Source organism: Globicephala melas, chromosome 6, assembly GCF_963455315.2.
Source record: "Globicephala melas chromosome 6, mGloMel1.2, whole genome shotgun sequence".
NCBI classification, from domain to species: Eukaryota; Metazoa; Chordata; class Mammalia; order Artiodactyla; family Delphinidae; genus Globicephala; species Globicephala melas.
Window position 1 is genome coordinate 106,554,499 of NC_083319.1, and position 21,358 is coordinate 106,575,856.

Below are 21,358 nucleotides of genomic sequence, written 5' to 3' on the forward strand. Positions count from 1 at the left end.
AGATTGGGATTGACATATATACACTATTGATACTATGTGTAAAATAGATAACTAATGAGAACCTACTGTATAGCCCAGGGAACTATACTCAGTGCTCTGTGGTGACCTAAATGGGAAGGAAATCCAAAAAAGAGGGGATCTGTGTATACGTATAGCTGATTCACTTTGCTGTACAGTAGAAACTAACACAACATTGTAAAGCAACTATACTCCAAAAAAAATGTAAAAAAAAAAAAAAAAAAGAAAGTAACAGAGGCAGTACAAAGATGTGGTTAAGAGCAGAGTCCTGGAACCAGACTATGGAGAAATAAAAGCACACAATATATACCATTTAAAAAAATAGCACAGAGTCTGGGAGGAGAGACTTGTAGTCTTCCACTTTGTAAGTGGAAGGATAGTGTTTTCCAAACATGGCGCTGGAACAATTGTATTTGCAGCAAACAACTACAAATTACCGCCACCACAACAAAACCAAAACAACTTTGATCCATATCTCGCACCATATACAAAACATAAGATGAATCGTAGCCCTAAATTTAAAACCTAAAACTATAAAACATCTAGAGGGAAATATAGGAGAAAATCTTTGTGACTTGGGTTAGGTAAAGATTTTTTTTGATGCAACACCAAAAACATGATCCATAAAAGAAAACACTGATAATTCGGACTTCATCAAAATTAATTTGTGCTCTTTGAAAGTCATTGTTAAGAGAATGAAAGACAAGCCACAGATTGGGATAAAATATTTTCAAGTATATATCTGATAAGATATTTGTATCCAGAATATATAAAGAACTCCAAATTCAATAATAAGAGGCAATGCAATTTAAAAATGGAAAAAATTGCACACTTTACCAGAGAAGGTGTACAAATGGCAAATTATCACATGAAAAGATACTCAACATTATTAGACATTAAGAAATTCAAATTAAAACCACGATAAGATACTATTACACATATTTTGACAATGGCTAAAATTAAAAGTACTGACCATGACAAGGGTTTGTGTGGATACAACAACTGAGCTCTCATACATTGCTGGTAGGGAATGTAAAGTGTTACAACCACTTTGGAAAAAGTTCGGCAGTTTACCAGCCATTCCACTCCCAGGTATTTATCCAGGAGAACTGAAAGCATATGTACATACAAAGACCTGTACGTGAATAATCACAGTAGCTTTATTTTCATAGCAAGAGGCTGCAAAGAACCCACATATCCATCAACAGGTCAGTGAGTAAACAAATTTGGCATATCCAATCGATGGAACACTGCTCAGCAATAAAAGGAAGCAACTGTTGATACACACAACAACATGGCTGAGTTACCAAAAAAGAGTACACACGACATGATTCCAATTGTATAAAATTCTAGAAAAATACACATGACGGAATGTAGATCAGTGTTTGCCTGGGGCTTTAGGATGGGGGCTGGGAGTGGTGAGAAGGGGAGATTTAAAAGGCGTATGAGGAAACTTTTGTAAATGTTCATTATCTTGATTGTGGTGATGACTTCATGGCATATACACGTGTCAAAACTGATCAAATTGTACAGTTTAAATATTATGTCAATTATACCTTAGTAAAACTGGTTTTAAAAGGATCTAACCCAAATCCTTACTGATGCTGAATTGAGGCTAGAGAGGTTAAGAGGCATGGATTCTAGATGGATCCATGTTCATCCTAGTGATCACAGCTTGCTTCTCTGCATTCATATGTTTGTTGATACATTCTAGACATTTCCTGAGACTGAGATCAGGCTCAGTGGTCTGTGTTTTAGCTGAATCTCTAGCAAGGTTCCTGAACTCAGCTAGATGTTTAGTAGCTCATTTCTTGACAGGAATTTTTAAATTCTTAAGTAGTATGTTGAAAACTTCTCCTCCTTGAATTTCTGCATTAGAAGTCCCAAGGGGATGGCGGAGATATGTTTATTGAGCTCCTATGTAAGATACCTAGCAAACCTGTGAGGTGTGTATCACCATCCCCACTTTTCCGAACGAGGACACTGAAGCTTAGATGGGTCTAGTACCTCGGCTGAAGTTACACAGTAAACGCAGAGATGGAATTAGAATCCAGAACCATCTCATGGCAAAACTCATGCCAGTTTCTCTGCTTCATGCAGCAGACCACGATCGGGATCCATTTTTTCCTAGCAACTGGCTGTAGCAGAGAAGAATATAGATTCATCCTGGTGGGAGTCACCCGGTCTCTGTAGCCATCATGGGTGGTCCTCTAATGAGATTGCTCCTTGGAAGTTCCCTAACACAGAGTCAGTAATTTCAGACCATTAGGAATATGTCCTTCCTTGCCCTGACGTTCACTATCACCTGGTGACTCCTGAAATTTCTTAATCACCTCACAACAGCTCACAGTGTGAACTTCCGTTTAAAATTTCCATGTTCGGGCATATTTCTCATCTCTCTAGTCTGAATGTATAAAACAGGGCTAGTACCCAAAGATGAGCCAAAGTTTAGAGGGCTACTGAGCAGATGAGAACTCATCCATCTTTTTGCCTCATTATAGGTTAAGCATTTCTCTGTTTTCCAGCATTTTCTCTGGCTCCACTGAGAGAGAGGGAAATCTTAGAGCAGTCTCATGATGGTTTGTCCCTTTCAAATCTTATTTGGAGAAGGTGGATGGAGAAATCTCAAACAGTTGGTAGGTGCCAAGAGGGCAGTTCTTTTCAAGAATGCCCCAAAGCCCAGTCCTCAGTAATCAGTTTAGAGAGTGTTATGGAAGAATTTTAAGCACAAGATGTTGCATCTGAGCTGGTTATTCTCTTTTCACCCCCTACAGCAAGTCTATTGCTTACTTTCCTGGGATGTGAAGACAGCCAAATAATGTTAATAATTTATCCTCCTAGTTTTTCCAAAGCCAAGTGGAAGGCACAGTGAACTTTGCAACACGTATTGAATCAATGTGAAAAAGAGCTCTGGATTTTTGATGATTTGGAACCCTATGCTCACCCGGGGTTCCACGGAATTCTGTGGCTCCCTTGAAACTGATCTTTCCATACGTCTCTGGTCCCCCGTGTGTCCTGTCAAGACACCCGTGCGGCCTCGTGCTCAACCGACCGGCTTCATTTCCTTCCAGGACAATTGGCAAGACCCAGGCTCATCTCCTCACAGCCCTCAGCGTAGACCAAGCTTCTTCTTATTTCTGGGTCTTGGGCTGGCATGCTCCACTGCCCACCAGATGCACTGCACACACACACTGTGTTCCATAGTCTTTGATTGTTTTGCTGTAACTTCTTGTGCATCAATCTTGAAAAGAGAAAGTGCTTCCGTGTCAGGTAGATCTAGGTTTAACTCATAAGATGGCATTCACTGTACTAGGATGGGGACCTAGTTGAAAAATGAGACCGTCTTATTTCTGAATCCCAGTATCTAGTACCTTGCCTGATTCAGGGAAGGACGGATGAATGAATGGAAGGAAGAAAAGAAGGCAGGAAGTCAGAAAGAAGGACTTTAAGAACTTCGTTTTTCAATAATTTTTAATTGTTTTTGTTTCTCTCTACCACCCGCTCTGCAAGTCTTTCTTTCCCCCTTTTTAGTAACCCAGTGGGTGTGAGCTTGAGAGATACAAGATAATGTTAACAGGCTTGATTTTTCTCAAACTTCAGATCAGAGACCAAGCGTGAAGACATTGCATTTGAAAGCGCTTCATGGGTAGGAGCAGGGGAAGGAGAATTCACTCAAAGAATTCACTCAAACAAACCCTTTCTTGGGTTTGTTTTCCATTGAAATGAAGAACTGGGGTGGACATGAGCAGAGTTAAAATTTAACTAGGAAGGTAATTCTGTTAAAGAAAAATGTAATAAACTGTTTAGTTAAAAACTGAACAGTACGTTTCTACACACGTAAAATGAATCTGACCCTCTCTTTGGATTATTTATCTGTGAGACCCCTGCTGTGTGAGTATCTGAGATATTAATATAAATAATGCTTTTCTGGGGGAAAAGGGTCACTCCTAAAGTGTCTTGTGTGATGTCATTTGTTATTTTTATTTCAAAGTAGTTGTTCTGAACTGTTCTAAGATTATGAAAAGTTGTAAAAATAAAAGTATTTAACCCCTACATAATTTTTTATAGTCAACAAAGCACTTTACAGGTTCCATCTCATTTGCTCCTCAAACAAACCTATAGGTTAAGCCCTTATAATCCTTGTTCTACAGAAGAGGTTTGAAGCTCAGAAAGATTAGGAAATTTGCATAAAACATGTCAGTGGCAGAGTCAGACCTAAAAACAAGCTCTTGCAGCTCTGAGTCCTAGGCTTCTGACAATAGATTTAGTAAACAGGTTTTCCTCACATGTGAATTACTGTTTTGTGTTCATTATATAAACCAATAGAGGTTGAAAGAAATGGTGAAAAGTTTAATGATGCTAAACATCTATAAATGCAATGTATTAAAAATAATGAGAACAGAAAAGGCCTAGTTCTATAAGTTTCTCAATCTGCTGAGCATCAAATCGTATTTCCCAGTGAACCATCTGCTTTCAAATTTGAAGCTTCTATTCACTTAATAAGCCCCTTCATTAGTGAACCGAAAGGTACATGCATTGGAATTAACCAAATACACACACGTGTATGTGGATATAGATGTATGGCTTTGGTTTAAGGTATTATACCCTCTCCTCAGGATGAACTGTGATGGAAAAATGCAATCAAAATAACGTTGTCCTTGAGTAGACTGGAGAGTTAATGCCTAGTCCAATATCACTCAAGACTCAAAGAAATCCGAACACAGGCTTTCCTGTTTTGTCTCCATCCCCTAGTGTATCTCTTTAACACTTTCTTGTCTTCCTTCCTGGCCAGTCAGGGGTTTAGCCAGAGTGACCAGGAAGAGAGGGTATTGTTTCTGACATGAAGAACTTTTGGTTTTATTAGAACATCCAAGAAGGGATGTGATTAGAAGGTTGAAGCTGTAAATTCAAAATTGAGAGACTTCTGCCCACAAATGTGACTATAACTGTGTGAATAGCTCCCATCTTTCCAATGGACGGTTAGTTTGGGTTCGTACAATGGGAGAGGTGCAGTGAGTCTGGGGTAGGGCTGTGGGTAATGCCCACGAAGTTACTCCTCTTTAAAGCTGTCCACAGTGTGTTGGCGACAGCCCAGACCTGCACAAGAAGACAGGGACAACAGTGGGAGGAGCCATATCAGTATTACAGTGTTACAGTGAACAGGCGATCAAGTTAGAATGTAGAATCGAGGGATCATGGCTTCAGGGAAGGGCCCATAAATCCCCATCCCCGATTACAGTAGTAGTATGAACTCTAATTGTATAAATGATGCATGGATTATTTTTTATAGAAATTCATTGCCTTATATACTTGCCCAGAATGACAGCCATGTGCATCTTTTCTGCCCAACCACACAATTGTGTGAAGTCTTCCAGATGTTTCTACCCCTTAGGTTGTCATGTCACTACAAAAGCAGCTCTAAAAAAATCGATGTAAACTTAAGGGTTTCATTGTATAATCCTTATACCAGATGATTTGTGAAAATATGATCCGTGGAAGAGCCCACTGTTAAACCATATCCTTGGAGTGATTCTTAATTATTCCCACTCTGTTTTCTAAAAAGCCAATTTTTATCTGTAAGTAACAATTTTCCATGATCCTATGATAATTCAGAGACCTCCAAGTAAACACACAGATATTAGTCTTCAGTGTACAAGGCGTATGTAATCTTAGTAAAACTTATTGAAAAATATAAATAAATCATACCTGCAGGTTCTCTTTTACTCACATACTAATTTCTCTTTCAAAAAAAGAAAACTTGAAATAGATTTAAACAACTACACATGGAGACAGTGTTTTTCGGCATCTTGTTCTGAATGGAGAGGGGTCTGACTTGATCAAAAATCAGCCATCCGGCAATATTTTTTCTTCGTGGAGAATGTTTCAGAAGGAACAGTGATGCAACCGTCTTGCCATTATGCAAATGGATGTTAGGACAAAAGGATGGGAAGTAGTCATACGGGAAAAGCCCTACTTGGAAGGAGGGAAAATTGAAAACAAAGAACATTCTGGAATGTATATTTATCCAGTCTCTTACCCCCCACTAGAATGTGAGCTCTGTGAAGGCAGGGTTTTCTTTCATTCACTGCTATATCTTCAGCATCTGAAAAAGTACTCAGCATGTATTAGGTGCTTAATAAATAATATTTATAATACATACTATATACTGTAAATAATACTTATATATTGTACACCATAAGACTACTACTATAATACTTAAATGAATATATAACTTAGAAATGAAATAGATATACTAATTTGGTATTAATCAATGCTTATTGGAGGCATGGGCTGGTTTATTTTTATTATATAATATTAAATTAATATTTTGATGTCATTATTGGTATTGGCTCTTTAAGCCGCTTGGTTCCTGGTCCCCATGTGACCTTTGTGCATTGAGGAGAAGAAGGGACTCTGAAGGTGGGACAATGGCATTTCTAGGAAGTCAGCTAAGCTGGGGGCTTGAAAATATGGAACTGTTTGTTTTGGAAAGTCGCATCTTTTACTGGAGGAGTTTGGGGGCACTTGTTAAAACTGAAACTGATGCTTGAATGATGCAGTAAACATGTGTGAAGTTCATTTTACAACAACATGGGGATCTATAGGGGATCTATGGCAGGCCTGTGGCTGTTTAACTTGGGGACTCTATCATTCAGTTAGAAATTGACCAGCATCTACACTTTAGCTGCTGTGACAGGGTGGAAAGTGTGCTGGGCTGATTTTAAGTGCTAGGTTTTTCTTTGATTAGGTGCATGACCTTAGGCAAACTCTTTAAACTCTCTGAGCATCAGTCACTTTGTCATTTATTAGGCAACTCCTGTGTGCAAAGCACTAGGCCAGGCACTTCCACGTATATTATTCCATTTCCTTATCTGCCAGTCGAGGGACGGTAACACCTGCCACACAGAATGTCTCATTAGGATCCAAGGAAACAGTGTGTATCACAGTGCTTTGCAAGCGATACATGGTTATGACTTAAATATCTGCATAGAAAAATGCATATTTGCAGAGCATCTACTGCGATGCAAGGCCTGTGATAAATTTACCTTAAGTTCAAAGATATTTGTTACAATTAAAATAGGCAAAGCAAAACAGATACGTTGCACGCTTGTTTAAGGAGAGTGGTGTCAGGATGCAGTTAAAATAAGCACTTAGCAGGACACGAGTCATGGAGAATGTGTGGCACTGGCCTCGTTGCCCAGGCCACCCCAGTAATCCTCTGCTTTCTGCTTTCCCAGGCTTGCGCCAAGGCAACGACCACGGCTCTCAGTACCGCTCTGCCATCTACCCGACCTCTGCTGAGCACATGGAGGCCTCCCTGAGGTCCAAAGAGGACTACCAGAAGGTAGGGTCCCCTCTCCCTCCCGGACCCCACCTGTGGAGGCAGAGTCTGGTTCTTGGCAGTTGGCACTGTGTTCTGTTTTCACATGTTTTGGAAATTTCTGTCAGCCTGTTGGAATTGAGCCTTTCTGCTCCATAGAAGAATAGGCCCTTATGCCATTTCTCTTTAAAGTCAAGTCCTCCAGATGAATATACAGCTTAACATATAATCTCTCTCTCTCTCTCTGAGTCTCTCTTTTTTTTTCTCTGCCTGTCTTAATCTACTCGGGCTGCCATAACAAAGTATTACAGACCGGGGTGGCAGGGCGTGGAGGCTTAAACAACAGAAATCTATTGTCTCACAGTTCAGGAGGCTGGGAGTTTAAAATCATGGTGTTGGCCGGGCTGGATCCTTTGGAGGCTGTGAGGGCAGGATCTGCTCCAGGCCTCTCTCCTGGGCTTGTAGACCGCCGTCTTCTCCCTGTGTCTTCACATCATCTGCCCTCTATGTGTGCCTGTTTCTGTGTCCAAATGAACACCTTTATGACAACTCCGGTCATATTAGATTAGGGCCTTACCTAATGCCCATGTTTAACTTGATTATCTCTGTTAAAGACCCTATCTCTGGGAGGGAGGGAGATGCAAGAGGGAGGAGATATGGGGATATATGTATATGTATAGCTGATTCACTTTGTTATACAGCAGAAACTAACACACCATTGTAGAGCAATTATACTCCAATAAAGATGTTAAAAAAAGACCCTATCTCCAGATAAGTTCACATTCTGAGTTCCTGGTAGTTGGAATTCCAACATCTTCTTGGGGACACAGAATTCAACCCATAGTGCACTCTCTCTTGCTTGTAACAGTAGATTGAATTATAATAAAAATACTTCTCAGAAATATAGATGTTACATCATGAAATAATTATTTTTCACCATTAACTTGTATTATATTTTTAAAATCTCCTCTGATAGAGATTTAGTTCTTTTCAAAATAACTTGAGTTGCTTTAAATTTTAGAACTTTGTGATAGTGTTTAAATTTTAATTATCTTTATATTTTCTAGAGAGTTGGATCCACATTTAAGAGTAGAGCCAGGAGCTACAGTAATGCTGATCTATTTTAGAATTATGTAAAAAGTCTGCTACGCAGCCATTCTCAGGAATGTGTGGGTTCTCCACCTATCCCTCTGGTGGCAGAGGTGGCAGTGAGGAGGGGGCAGGGACAAGAGTACACCTATTGAGAAAAAGGAGCAGGACATGCCACTCACAGTCAGTTCAACTCCGAAAAGCAGACAGGGCTAACGGAGATGCTGATAGGACCCCATTTATTCCTTAGCACGTCCCCTCCCTCCCTCCAAGGCTGTGAAGTCTGCTTGGATGATAATAGTAGGCAACCTCGAGGATGGCCCTCAGTGGTTGCTGCCCACGTGGAATCTCCTATCCCTGAGTGTGGGCTGGATTTAATGACTCCCTCCGAATGAATGACAGAAGCAATGGGATGTTACCTTTGAGATGAGTTCATTACAAGATTGTGGCTTCCATCCTGGGGGCCCTTTCTGTCTCACTGCCTCTTGGATCACTTGCCCTGGGGGAAGCCAGCTGCCATGTTGTGGGGCATCCCTGTATAAAGGCACACATGGCAAAGGGACCAAGGCCTCCAAGAGCCACATGCATGAGCTTGGAAGCCCCTCAACCCCAGTCAAGCCTTCAGTTGAGACTGCAGCCCCAGTTTGATAATTTGTCTGCAGCCTCACATTGGACCTCAAGCCAGAGGCACCCCAGCTGCACTGTGCTGCAGAAGCTACAAGAAAATAAACGTTTTGAACTCATTTGAGCCTGTTTATATTTCCATTCTAAAAAGCTTTTAAGTATAAATTATCCTTTCTCAGATCTCTTTTTATAATGACTTTTCTTTTTTTAAGTTTTTTTAATTAAAAAAATGTTTCCATTATAGTTTATCACAGGATATTGAATATAGTTCCCTGTGCTGTGTAATAGGACCTTGTTGTTTATCCAGTCTATATATAATAGTTTGCATCTGCTAGTCCCAAACTCCCAATCCATCCTTCCCCCACCCCCCATCTCCCTTGGCAACCACAAGCCTGTTCTCTATGTCTGTGAGTCTGTATCTATTTTATAGATAAATTCATTTGTGTTATACTTGAGATTCCACATATAACTGATATCATATGGTATTTGTCTTTCTCTTTCTGACTTACTTTGCTTAGTATGGTAATCTCTAGGTCCATCCATGCAGCTGCAAATGACATTATTTCGTTCTTTTTTTATGGCTGAGGAGTATTCCATTGTATATATGCACCACATCTTCTTTATCCATTCCTCTGTCAATGGACATTTAGGTTGTTTCCAGGTCTTGGCTATTGTAGATAGTGCTGCTGTGAACATGGGGGTGCATGTATGTGATGACTTTTCTTTCTCTTTTTTTTGAATTTTATTTATTTACTTTTTATGCAGCAGGTCCTTATTAGTTATCAGTTTTATACATATTAGTGTATATATGTCAATCCCCATCTCCCAATTCATCCCACCACCACCCCTCCCCCGTGATGACTTTTCTGATAATGGTAGGCTTACCTGGGCACGTGTGCTTCCCTTCAGCTTGTGACCTCCAGCCTTGAATTGCCTCAGCTGGTATGTCAGCTGCATAAGTTTTTATCAGATGCCTGACACTCAGAAAGCCATGTATCATATTTACCTCAGGCAGACACATAAGGATGAGAGACCTCTGTCACAGGACTGTAGGCCAGAAGTGATGGGAGCTTCGTCTAGGATGGTGAAGGTATGAATGGAATGAAGGGATATTTAGGAAGGAGAACTAATAGAACCTGGGCCTGGATTGGAAGTGGAGACTAGATGAGGGGGAGGAATCCAGGGTGACTTAGGTTTCTGGCTAGTGATGTTTTGTGTGAAGGTATGGAGGAGCAGAGGCAGATTTGTGGGGAGGGTGAGTTAAGTTTGGAAGGGTGGTGTTTAAGGTACCCCTGATGCGTGCATCCACGTGGCTATTAGGAGGAGACATGGGCTGTTCCCACCTTGCAGGGAGGGTTATTGTGACTATCAACTGGGTTAATGCTTGTAAAGCACAGGGCGTAGCACATAGTAAGTGCTCAACAAATGGTAGCCCTTATTACTGTTGGGATCATCAATTTATATTTGGTAAATGAAGCCTTAGTTGCTGATACGATCGCTTAGAAAAGTGAAAAGTGATGAGAAGAGGAGGCTTAGGACCTGAGGAACACCAGCATTGGAGAGATGGGTAGGGAGGTGCCTACACCAGACAAGGTGCTGTGGCTCCACTGAGAACTGGCCCCATGCAAAACCTGAAAAGTTAGTTCTATTTTATTTAATCTCTTTATATTTAATTATAAAGGCTGTGTTAGTAAGTAATACTAAAAGTTACATATGATTAATGCTGTATATTGATTTCCTAATATAATGATTTACAATCTCTTAAGGTACAAACAGTAATACTTAGAGACTCTGGAAGGATATTAATCTCCCTGCAGAATATCTCAAAATGAGTTGATATTCTGGTGTTCACAATGAAAATTTTAAGTTCACAAGGTCAGTGCCTTCCACATGATACTGAAGAGGCTAACTTACACCTAATTTTCTGGTTTCTACCCCAATATAGTTTCTTATCCTCAGCTTTGAGTGGAACCCACATTGGTCTTAGATAACAGATACACATATGAAGTAAAATTTAGTTATTAAATATTATTTGTTTTAATAATTTCTCCATTATTTTTGTAGATTTGGGGAATGTTAATCTTATATTCTAGACAGTTGTTCTAACCTAGTGCTTTTTGGGTGTTCTGTACTTAAGCATATGGGAATTAAATACATTCCTACATATACATATTTTTTGCTTGACTTTTAAAAGTAGGGTCTACTTTTAAAATAAAGATTGGGGCCTTCTTGTGCCCCCAGCATCCAGATACCCATTGCTGTTAACATAATCACATAGAACTGCTTTATCACCAGCTCAGAGAACAAATACTCTCACGACTCTTTTATACATAAATAAAAACTGGCCCTGGAGTCCACTGATAGATGAGTAGGAGGTCCAGTATTTCCCTCCTGGCAAACTGACTAAAACCCATAGAGTCTTGACTCTAGACCAGAGCCTCCGTACAGCTCTCTACCCAATGATGGTGGTCTCTCCTGCAGCGTCCGGCAGGAGCCGCTAGCCACATAGAGGTGTTGAGCACTTGAAATGTGGCTCATGCAACTGAAGAACCGAACGTTTTATTTTCTTTTAACTAATTTAATTGTGTATTTACATAGCCACATGAGGCCAGCGGCAGCCTGATTCGACAGCACAGCAGTATAAGGGGTGGGGCGGTGTGTGTGTTGCAGGGGGTGGGGCGTCAGTCTGGCTTCCGGGCTGGCAGACCCAGGGTTACAAGCCCTCTGCTCCCGGGCTGGTGCATTGTGAGAGCTCAGGAACTGCTCTCTCCTCTCCTCTCTGGAGAGGCACAGCGTGAGGGTCAAGTGCTCTTCCTCCAGCCACCGCTGGACAGAGCTGAGGACTGAGAGCCATGGCCCTGGGGACCCGTGGCTGAGCTCTGTCAAGTGCAGAGATCTCTTCCTTTCCTGACACAGCCAGTGCCCAAGGGTCCCCACCCGGAAACTCCGGGTCAGGATTTATCCTTCTGTCCCACCTTAAGCAGTGAGAACTACTGTCCTTTTCCCTCTTTTCCTATCTATGCCATGAGGGGTCAAGCCATTTTCCTTTTCAGGAACCAAAGAACAAAGTGTCTCATGGTGTCACCTACCTTGTTGAGCACTGGCACACAGGTGACCACTGTGATTTTTGTCTTAGTCTGGGTCCTGTAGAAAGGAGAGCCCGTGAAAAAGGCTTATATGTGAGGACTTTACTGGGTGCCACAGAGCAGGAGTGAGGGGCAGGGTAGTGGAAGAGAAGAGGAAGGAGAACCAATGTAAGTTGGTCCCTGCTCTCGGTGAAGGGGTGTCTGGTCCTTATGAAATGACGGGTCCTTCCAGGGGAAGAAGGGAAGCATCTGTCCGTTGGATGCCACCCCCCATGGGTTCACTCCGCACTTCTGGACTGCACACCTGTGGGCTCAGGATACTGTGTCCCCAGGGCAGGAAGCAAGAGGCACATGGCATGGGTGTGAGGTGAGACACTGCATGAGGCTACGCAGAGTCCATGCAGAGCTGGCCACTGCAGCAGGGACTGCAGGAGAGAAAGGTGAGGCCGAGGGGATCTGAGCTGATGCACGAGAGGTGCAACAATGTACAAAGGGTCCTTCACCCACCCCTGCCCGGTCCACGCCAGCCAAGTGACTACAGTGTCTCCAGGATAATTTACTATGATTTAGTGACTTTCTGGCTCCTCTGTTAGAGCAGAGAATGAAAAACACGAGTCTAATTTTAGCAGGCATCCTGCTACAATCGTAGAATTACATAATATACAGTTATGTATGTATATAGTTGATATATCTATATGTACATATAATGACATTGATGTTAATAGAACAGCAACAGTACCAAGTACTTACTACATGCTAATTACTGTTTTAAGTACTTTATACAAATGGAGCCATTTCTATATCTCTGACTATATGTATCAGTATACATACATAGATATAATGGATATGTTTAGATATAGGTAAGAATATGTCTCTCTGTATCTTTATGTAAAATTGTATGCATTCATGCATTTCTTGTTTCTAGTTTTGAAGCTTGTATCAATTTTTAACTGTCCGTGCAATTGGTATAATTGATAAATACACACCAAAAGAAGAAAAAGAAATCAGCAATTCTCAGTGCTGGTGAGAGGCAGTGTGATTAGCTTTTACACCATAAAGAAGTTGATCTGTGTTTTTACATTTACCTTAAAGAGTAACGTGGTTTTTACTAGGTCACTCACAAAGTAGGGAAAGAGTCTCAGATATCACAAGTTGCCTTCACAGGTGAGTGAAGGAGAGGAAGTTGGGAGGTGACACCTGGAATTGGCTTCCCGGGTTTTCTTTCCAGCATAACCTTGAACACATTCCTGAAGCAACAGGGGTCTTTAATCTGGGAGAGTCATTCTTAACAGTACTGGATGAGGGCCTAGGACTCCGTAATCTACCTCATTACAAACATTTGGGTTAAACCTCGGGGAGGTTCTGCAGGTGGCTTTCCATCATTTTATATGTATTGTTTTCTCTGGTAAGAGTTGGCATTTCTGGCCCTGTCACCACATCCTGGGAATTCATCTTATTTGAGCCCTGGCGGGACCCCTCTGTACTAACTGTAACATTGACTGAAGTTACTAATTTAATAGTCTTCACTGGTTTGCCCCCAGTGACCCCCTAGTAAGCAGCTTCTTCAGCAACTTCTTTATGCCACGTGAAGTTGAGAGTGACAGTATTACTTACCACGGAACAGCCATTTGAACATAAAATTAGCTGATTTTATCACAGGGACCAATTGTTGAGCTAATTAGATGTGCAGTACTGCTGATGAGCCAGAAACCCAAAGTGATTTTCCATCTAAACTGTGGTTTTCTGCAGAGTTGGCTGGGTTGTAGATACCAGGCTCACCAACAACCCTAGGAAAGGAAGAAAGGCTGAAGAAGTTTGCTAATTTCCATTCAGATTAGAGGAGGCTGGAGAATCTTACAGAAGAGGATCAGAGTGACACTTCAGCTTCACGCTGGGTTCCTTGACCTTGAAAGGGTGGGATTCTGTTCACAGAATCTGACAGCTGCTTCACATCTTTGGTGAGCTGCAGCCTTTGCACAAAATGTGGGGTCTTCTTGCCTTTGACAAAGACTTCGTAATCTTTTGTTAACAGCATTTTCATATTTTTTCCTCAGAGTTTCACAGTGGAATTCTTTGCTTATGGTATTAATTGGAGGAGACAATTGGATGTATTATTAATTGTTTTTGGATCATGAGATGTAGACGGTTTACCTCTCAAGTGAACCTATGATGACATTTTCTAATACTCTAAGTTGAATAGTGACCTGTGGCAGGGAGGGGGGTTGTTCACTTGTGCTTTTTATGTCCTGAAAATTTGACTCTTCCTCATTTAGGAATTAAATCTTTTGATCACCAATAGATTATGTTACCTGAAATTTGATAGAGAATTAATAAATCTAAAGGTTGTTCTGGCCACACAGCCCACTCCTTCCCAACTCCTCAAAGCTTTGTGAACAGTAAGCACAAGCTTTCCTCTGGATAACCTCTTTGGGTGAATGTTCAATTACCCACCATGTGTCAAATATAAAACAGTGCCCTAACATCTGGCTCTGTCTCTCAGCATCCCACCTATCCATCCATCCATCCATCCATCCAATCTTCAGCATAGCTATAGTCTCTATTTGCCATATTTTATCTTAAATTTCAATTATCTAGCAATCTGTCACTGTGCTCTATACAGTGTCATTTTTTTAAAAAGTACCCAAGTGAAAGATAAAAAAATATCTGCAATGATTGGATTACAACAAGTATTTTTTAGAATTGCTTCAGCTTTGATTATTTACTTTGATTAGCGGCTGCCGACATTCCATGGCATTCGCCACATCCTTTCAGTCTCTGTCTAGGTGGCCACGTTGCCTCCTTCCCTTCTATGTGTCTAATCTCCCTCTGCCTCTCTCTTACAAGGACCCATGTGATTACATTTAGGGCCCACTGGATAATCCAAGATAATCTCCCCATCTCAAGACCCTTAATTTAATCACAGCCATATAAAGTAACGTTCACATGTTCCAGGGATTAGGGCACCAGGGGGCACCATTATTCAGCCTACTACAGTCTGCGGATCTGCTTTCCATCCTACCACTGTCACATGTCCAGCCTCAAATGGGGGCTGAAACTGGGAGCTCTTCTTTCCTGGGCTGCTCACCCAGTGGGTGCCCATCTGGCTTCTTCTGGACTCCAGGGCCATCCACAGAACACGCTCAGTATCCCAGAGAGGACAGGGCTTGCTCTCCTCTCTCTTGGGGTCTGTATCTAGTTTTGAAGGGAGGTACAAATTTTCATAAGCTTATCCCCCTTTCAAACATCTCTACCTTCAAAAAAGATCCACCTTCACCCCCATCCTGCTTACCAAAACAAAGTAGCATACTAAAAATAACAACAGGAAAAAAACCCTAAGAGCTAGATTTGGGGGAGAAAATTATGCGTGTGAGTGAGTAATCAAAATAATGTTGGAATGGCTGGGGAGGGTGTTCTGGTACTCTCCTAGTGACTTACTACCCGTGGATCCCTGAATTTAAAAACGAAGATCCAGTCTTCATTTTTAAATTACCTGAGTGTGGATAGCAAAATTTCCTCATAGGCTTGTTATAAGAATTAAATAATATTTTCTATATATGTAAAATACCTCTTGTTATGGACTGAAAAAAAAAAATATATATATATACCTACTATAGCTAGCCTGTAGTAGCCACCCAATATGCATTAGTCAAAGCTGAGCCCCTTCAGTCTTCCAGTCAAGAAAGTAGTTCTAATTATGCCAACTCAATTGAGAGAAATTAAATATAATTAATAAATATCCAGTTATGCTATAATCATCATAATATAACTGGACCTGATAATTCCCTACCAGGAGGTACAGATCATTTGTGTTTCCTTGTAAGCATCTGTAGGCTGAAAATTTGAAAATTGGTCCTTCCTTCCTTACCTTCCCCCCGTCTTCCTCAGTAAATTAATACATTAATTACCTTATCAAATATTAATTGTGTACTGATTAGTTGCCAGACTCTCATTATAGTTGTTTCAAACACAGCTATCTGAAGAAGGATCTCATGAAGTTTCTTGTAATAAACTGTGCTTGCTACACATGGTCACAAAAGCCCATGTGTCACAAATGCTCTTTCCTGTAGACCATTTTCTGGGAACTATCCTGACATTAAGTGGGCTGTTTGGGGGCTCCTGGTCATTCTTGTTTCCCCCAAGACCTGGTTCTGTGCTTGGCACCTAGCAGATTGTCAGCAAATATTTGTTGACCCGAACGAAAAAGATGTAGCAGAATAAAGAAACGCACTGTTACCCCTTGTTACAGACTGAATATTTGTGTCCTCCCAAAATTCATATGTTGAAGCCCTAACTCTCAGTGTGATGGCATTAGGAGTGGGGGCCTTTGGGAGGTGTTTAGGGTTAGATGAGGTTATGAGGGTGGAGCCCCCATGGTGGGATTAGTGTCCTTGTAAGAAGAGACACCAGAACCCACTCCCTCCCTCTCTGTCTCTCTGTCTCTCTGTCTCTCTCTGTCTCTCTGTCTCTCTCTCCCCCCTCTCCCTCTCTCCCTCTCTCCCTCTCTCCCTCTCTGCCTCTCTCCCTCTCTCCCCCCACGAGCACACAGAGGAGAGATCACGTGAACACACAGTGAGATGGTGGCCGCCTTTAAGTCATGAAAAGAGTCCTCACAATGAAACCTACCCTGCTGGCACCTCCCTGCCTCCAGAACTGTGAGAAAGAATTGTCTTTTGTTTAAAGCAACCCAATCTGTGGTACTTTGTTATGGCAGCCCGGGCTGACTAAGATACCAGGGAGGGGTGGGGAGAACCATAGCCGTGGTTGAGAGTACCTGGGGCCCTGCTCTGCCCTTACTGACCCTGACCTTGCACAAGTCTTTACAGCTCTACTTCCCTGTGTATAAAGTGGGGAACATAAGAACAACAAAAATTTTTATAAATGTTAACAGTTTCCAGTGCTTTGTCCCGTAACATATGAGTGGTAAGCCTCACCCCACACAGGGAAGTAGTTCAGGGTCTGTCCTCCTACCTGCCTTAGGAAGAAACCGAAGCTCAGATGGACTTCATTCATGTTTCCAAGATGACCCAGGTAATACATTTAGACAGAGTCATCTGACTCTGAATTCCATATGCTTTCCTCACACACTGTCCTCGGTAATCTGTCAAGCATTTTATGAATATCACGGTTTAATGGGGTGACTCCAGAGACGAGGCTGTCGGCAATGACTTCATCCTGCTTTTCCAGGGGCCCTCAAATCTCAAACCATTGTGGAAATATAGGATCTGAGAACCTTCCTTTCGGTCATGAATAGAGAAAATGGCAGGATTATTCCTGTTTCTTTGTTTACAGGGAAATGGGTAGGTTGCATTCTAGAAATATCCCTTCTCAATCTATTGTGTTCTCTGTGCTCCGATGTGAAAACCAACGACAGCACTAAAAGACTCTTTTACCAACACCAAAAATCATTTATTTGCATCAAAGCACCCTGAGTAGACGTGGCTAAATGTCAGTCGATATTTGATGGTTTGGGGATTAACCAGCTCTTCTTCCTCTTCTTCTTTTTTTAAAAATTTGTGCTATTGTTTAAAGCATGGAATTATGATTTTTAAATGTCCATGGAAAAGTCCTGAATAATTCATTCACCTACTTTAGTCAAAGAGAAAAATCCCCCTTTGTGTGCCCAGCAGTAAGGATGAAATTCCTCTTACACTCCTCTTGTAGCTTTGTGGTTGTCATTACAGGTATTATTATGAACTCTAAATAAGAACTTATGAAATAAAGGTTTTTATAATGCCCCTTTCTGGGAGACAGGCATCTATATGTCTATGTATGCAGCCATACAGACAGATAGATCTTTTAGTTGCATCTGGGTGATTATTTTCATTTCCACTTATTACTGTGTGCTAGACTCCCCTTGTATGAGTACAGATTGCCCTTTCTTGCACTGTATTTAGAAATATCTGCATTACCCCTGGGCATTTGTTCATTAATAGGGGGTGGGGAGAGAAAAAGCTTGTAATAATGGGCTTTACATATTATTAAACTGTGTGCATTAACATTTGGGTCCGAATGAAAAATCTGGTTTGTGTTACTGCCCTCTGGTGGTTGTAGTCTGTTGCTGCAGTGGCAGGGAAGTGCGTCCCTGGGGTGGAGTTCTGCCTTTGGTGGCAGCGTCCAGGAGCGATGCAGACTAGGGCATTGCTGAGCCATCAGTCTTTGATTCACAGTCACTGCTTTTCATCCAAGTGCACTGCGAGCACCCTAGGATTCCACTTACTGGCCAGAATAATGATACAAGAAGGCATTCTTGTGAGGGCCAAGGAGACATTTTCATTTTAGGGGAGGTATACACACAAAATAACCCTGACCCACGTAGGGTGATATTTGAGTGAGTTCAAATTCTCCATGGGCCGCACTCCTCCTCATCTTGCAAGGCCAGCGTGGGAAAATGCAGTGGCTCCCTATGTGTGACATATGTACCACTTGTGGTACCTGAGGTGACTTCCGGATGTATCCAAACGAGCATTTTCAATGTTAATAGTTATGTGTGAATACCTTAATATGTTTTAGAAACAATGCAGTGAGTGTTTGAAGCCCACGATTTCCTGGGCGTTACTGCTTAGGTGATACCCAGGAGATAGGGCCCACACACAGCTGCTTTCTTTGCAGTGATAATGGCACTGGGTTGATGAGCCATTGGCTGGTGGGGCAGAACCCTCGTGGAGGTGGGGGGATGACTGGGGGCAGCAGCAGCTCAGCCACCTCTCTAAGCCTGGGGTTCCTGATTTGTTAAATAGGATCGTAATGGCTCCTTCTTAGGGTGCTATAGCATTATAAGGTATGGTGTGCATGTCAGGCATCTGTCACAGAGTACGCGCCCTCATCTCCTCACACTAGGGACACTTCTCTGAGCCTTCCTCCGTGTTCGCATCCTGCTTTGCTTGCCACACCCATTCCACCCTTCATCGGCCCCTTGTCAGAGTTTCCGTGTTCTTCTCCCTCTAGATTGTAGGTGGGGCCTGCCCTGTGGAGTGAGCCCATGTGGCTCTGTGCACAAAGCAGGCTCTCTCCACGTGCTTGTGGCAGGAATTAAGTGCAAAATCATTCTAAGTGACGTTTCCCGTCCTCTGACACATTCGGTACATTTCATCTATCGGATGACGACAGGGCCTATACGTGGTCCCTCCTATCTCCCTGATTCATGTGGTCTGATAACCGGGACCAGATTAGGTCCCTGCCCATTGGCTGCAAACGGGGAGAAAAGGTCTGCAGTGTCTAGTGCCTGCCAGCGCCAATATCGCTCTTATCTTACCAACTGATATATATAGGTTTATGGTCTGCGCCTGCGTGCACATGCTCTACTTGTTAATTTCAGAGGCAGGTAGACGGAAGGCAGTGGAAACATTTTAAATACAGTATTGCAGCTAGGGTAGGATCTATCCTGGAGACAACACAAGAGCCTTTGTTGCTCAAGCAGGTAGATTTATAAGGCTTGCCCTGGTTTAGTCTATATAAAATGGCCTTAGGAGTGGTCCAATCAGAGAAATAACCAGGGCGGGGTGGGGGGGAGGGGAGTAGGAGCCCTTACAGTTCAGGGGCAACCGGAGTGAAACAGGGTTTGTTGTCTTCCTGTGAAATTCCCGTGGATTTTGTCTCAGCTCCATGTGGTTCTAAGTTTCTCCGATTGCCCTCCACAGAGCTTCCCAGCCTGTTCCTAAATGACTGCAGAACGCCCGCTTGCATGTCTGCAATGGAGGCGATGTTCATTTAAGGCTTCGAGAAATCAGAGCTTTCACGATTGCCGTGAAAGCCAGAGAGCCGCAAGCACCTCAGTAGCGGAGATGAAAGGACATGTGTGTGCATGTGTGTTTGGAACTTAAAGGACAGGGAGAAAAAGAAAAGAGATGTTACCGCTTTGCACTTCCTTCAAAATATGCCTGACTCCCTCTGGTGGGACCATTTAACTCCAAATGCGTCCCCCCCATCCCCCTCGGCCCCTGCCACACGCTCCCCGCTCCCACGACATTCATCTTGGCTTCTGTGACATCTGTTCTGGGCACTGCGGAGCCGTCTTCTCGTTGCCATGGCAGCCGGTGGAGAGAGCCCGCCCATTGGCTGCTAGCGGAGAGGAGAAAAAAGGCCCGCAGTGTCAGGGGTCGTGTGCCTAGTGCCAGACTGCCACTGTTTTCAGTCAGCTGCTGGCTTGGCCACATTAACAGAGCACGGGGCGGCGGGCAGAGGCCCGCAGGGACCGCCCACCACAGCTGTGGACATTGCCGGGGGAATGGGGGGCCCCCCCGAGGTCAATGTCATTAGTTTCTCCCTCAAGTGTGAAGTGTGTGAAGGACAAAAGCAGCGCCCGTCAAGACGAGTGGGCTGCCTTTTCCTTCACCTTGAACTGCTCTGAGCTCTCTTTTCTTTTGTAGTGTTTGGATTGAAATTCGTAGGATGACCCTTTCTAGTCCCAGCCATCCCCATAGTGAGAGGGCCTGGGCCCAAGTTAAGCTGTCAAAATAAAAGCCTCTATCAGATTCCATTTACCTTGACCATTACCCTGTCACTCTAAAACGAGAAGAGGACAGCATTCCATTTCAAAATCGGCACCCGAACCTATTGTTTTAAAAATCATTTTCCTCTTGGAGCCACCTCTGAATTTCACGATGTGATTGGAATCATAGCTACGGGTTATGGTTCTGGCCTCAGAGCTGTAGGTCACTCGCATCCTTACCTCATGGCCGAGTGAATCTATGCCTCCGGTGCCTGACCGCACACCTGGCCAATCGGACAGGTAGAGAGAGGTACAGCCATGAAAGGCTCGCTGGCAGAACCCCAGCTGCCTATCTTGGGCTCCCTCGTCGGGTGGGTTTTAGGTCCCCACCGATTAGTGGTGGGGTGTCCTGTGCATCAGCCACACCCGGGGCCTTCAGTCTCCAGGGTCCGGTACCAGTTGGGATTTGGCAGTGGATGGTGACCTTGCCCCCTGGGCCAACACTGACAGCTCCAGTCAGCATAGTTGAGGCTGGAGAAGGAACTTTCACGAATATGCTCTCATCTGCTCCGCCCATGTGTGGTCCCTGCTTTACAGGAGACTGGAGCTGGTGGTTTCCAAGGTCACACCACTTGTGAATGGGTGAGCCCAGAATGCATACTTCAGTTCTTTGCTTCCAAACTCTGTGCTTGCTTTCTCCATCTGTCACACGGCCACAGTGGGTCCCTGGATGTTTAATGCCCCTACAGATTTATATATGGAGAAGGTAGCCTATGATGAAGGCCATTCCTC

At 42.9% G+C, this 21,358-nt stretch overlaps 1 protein-coding gene across 8 annotated transcripts in view; it reads left to right on the forward strand.

Moving 5' to 3' along the window:
* MSRA (methionine sulfoxide reductase A) overlaps positions 1–21,358 on the forward strand; it is a 371,087-nt gene that overhangs the window by 264,820 nt on the left and 84,909 nt on the right. For all 8 annotated transcript variants that reach the window (XR_009564424.2, XR_009564425.2, XR_009564422.2 and 5 more), the window contains exon 5: positions 7,257–7,363. Coding sequence is in view for 2 of the 8 variants with exons in the window: in XM_060301320.2 (XP_060157303.1) it covers positions 7,257–7,363 (107 nt within the window). In the remaining 6 variants the exon portion in view is untranslated. The remainder of the gene's footprint in view (positions 1–7,256; positions 7,364–21,358) is intronic.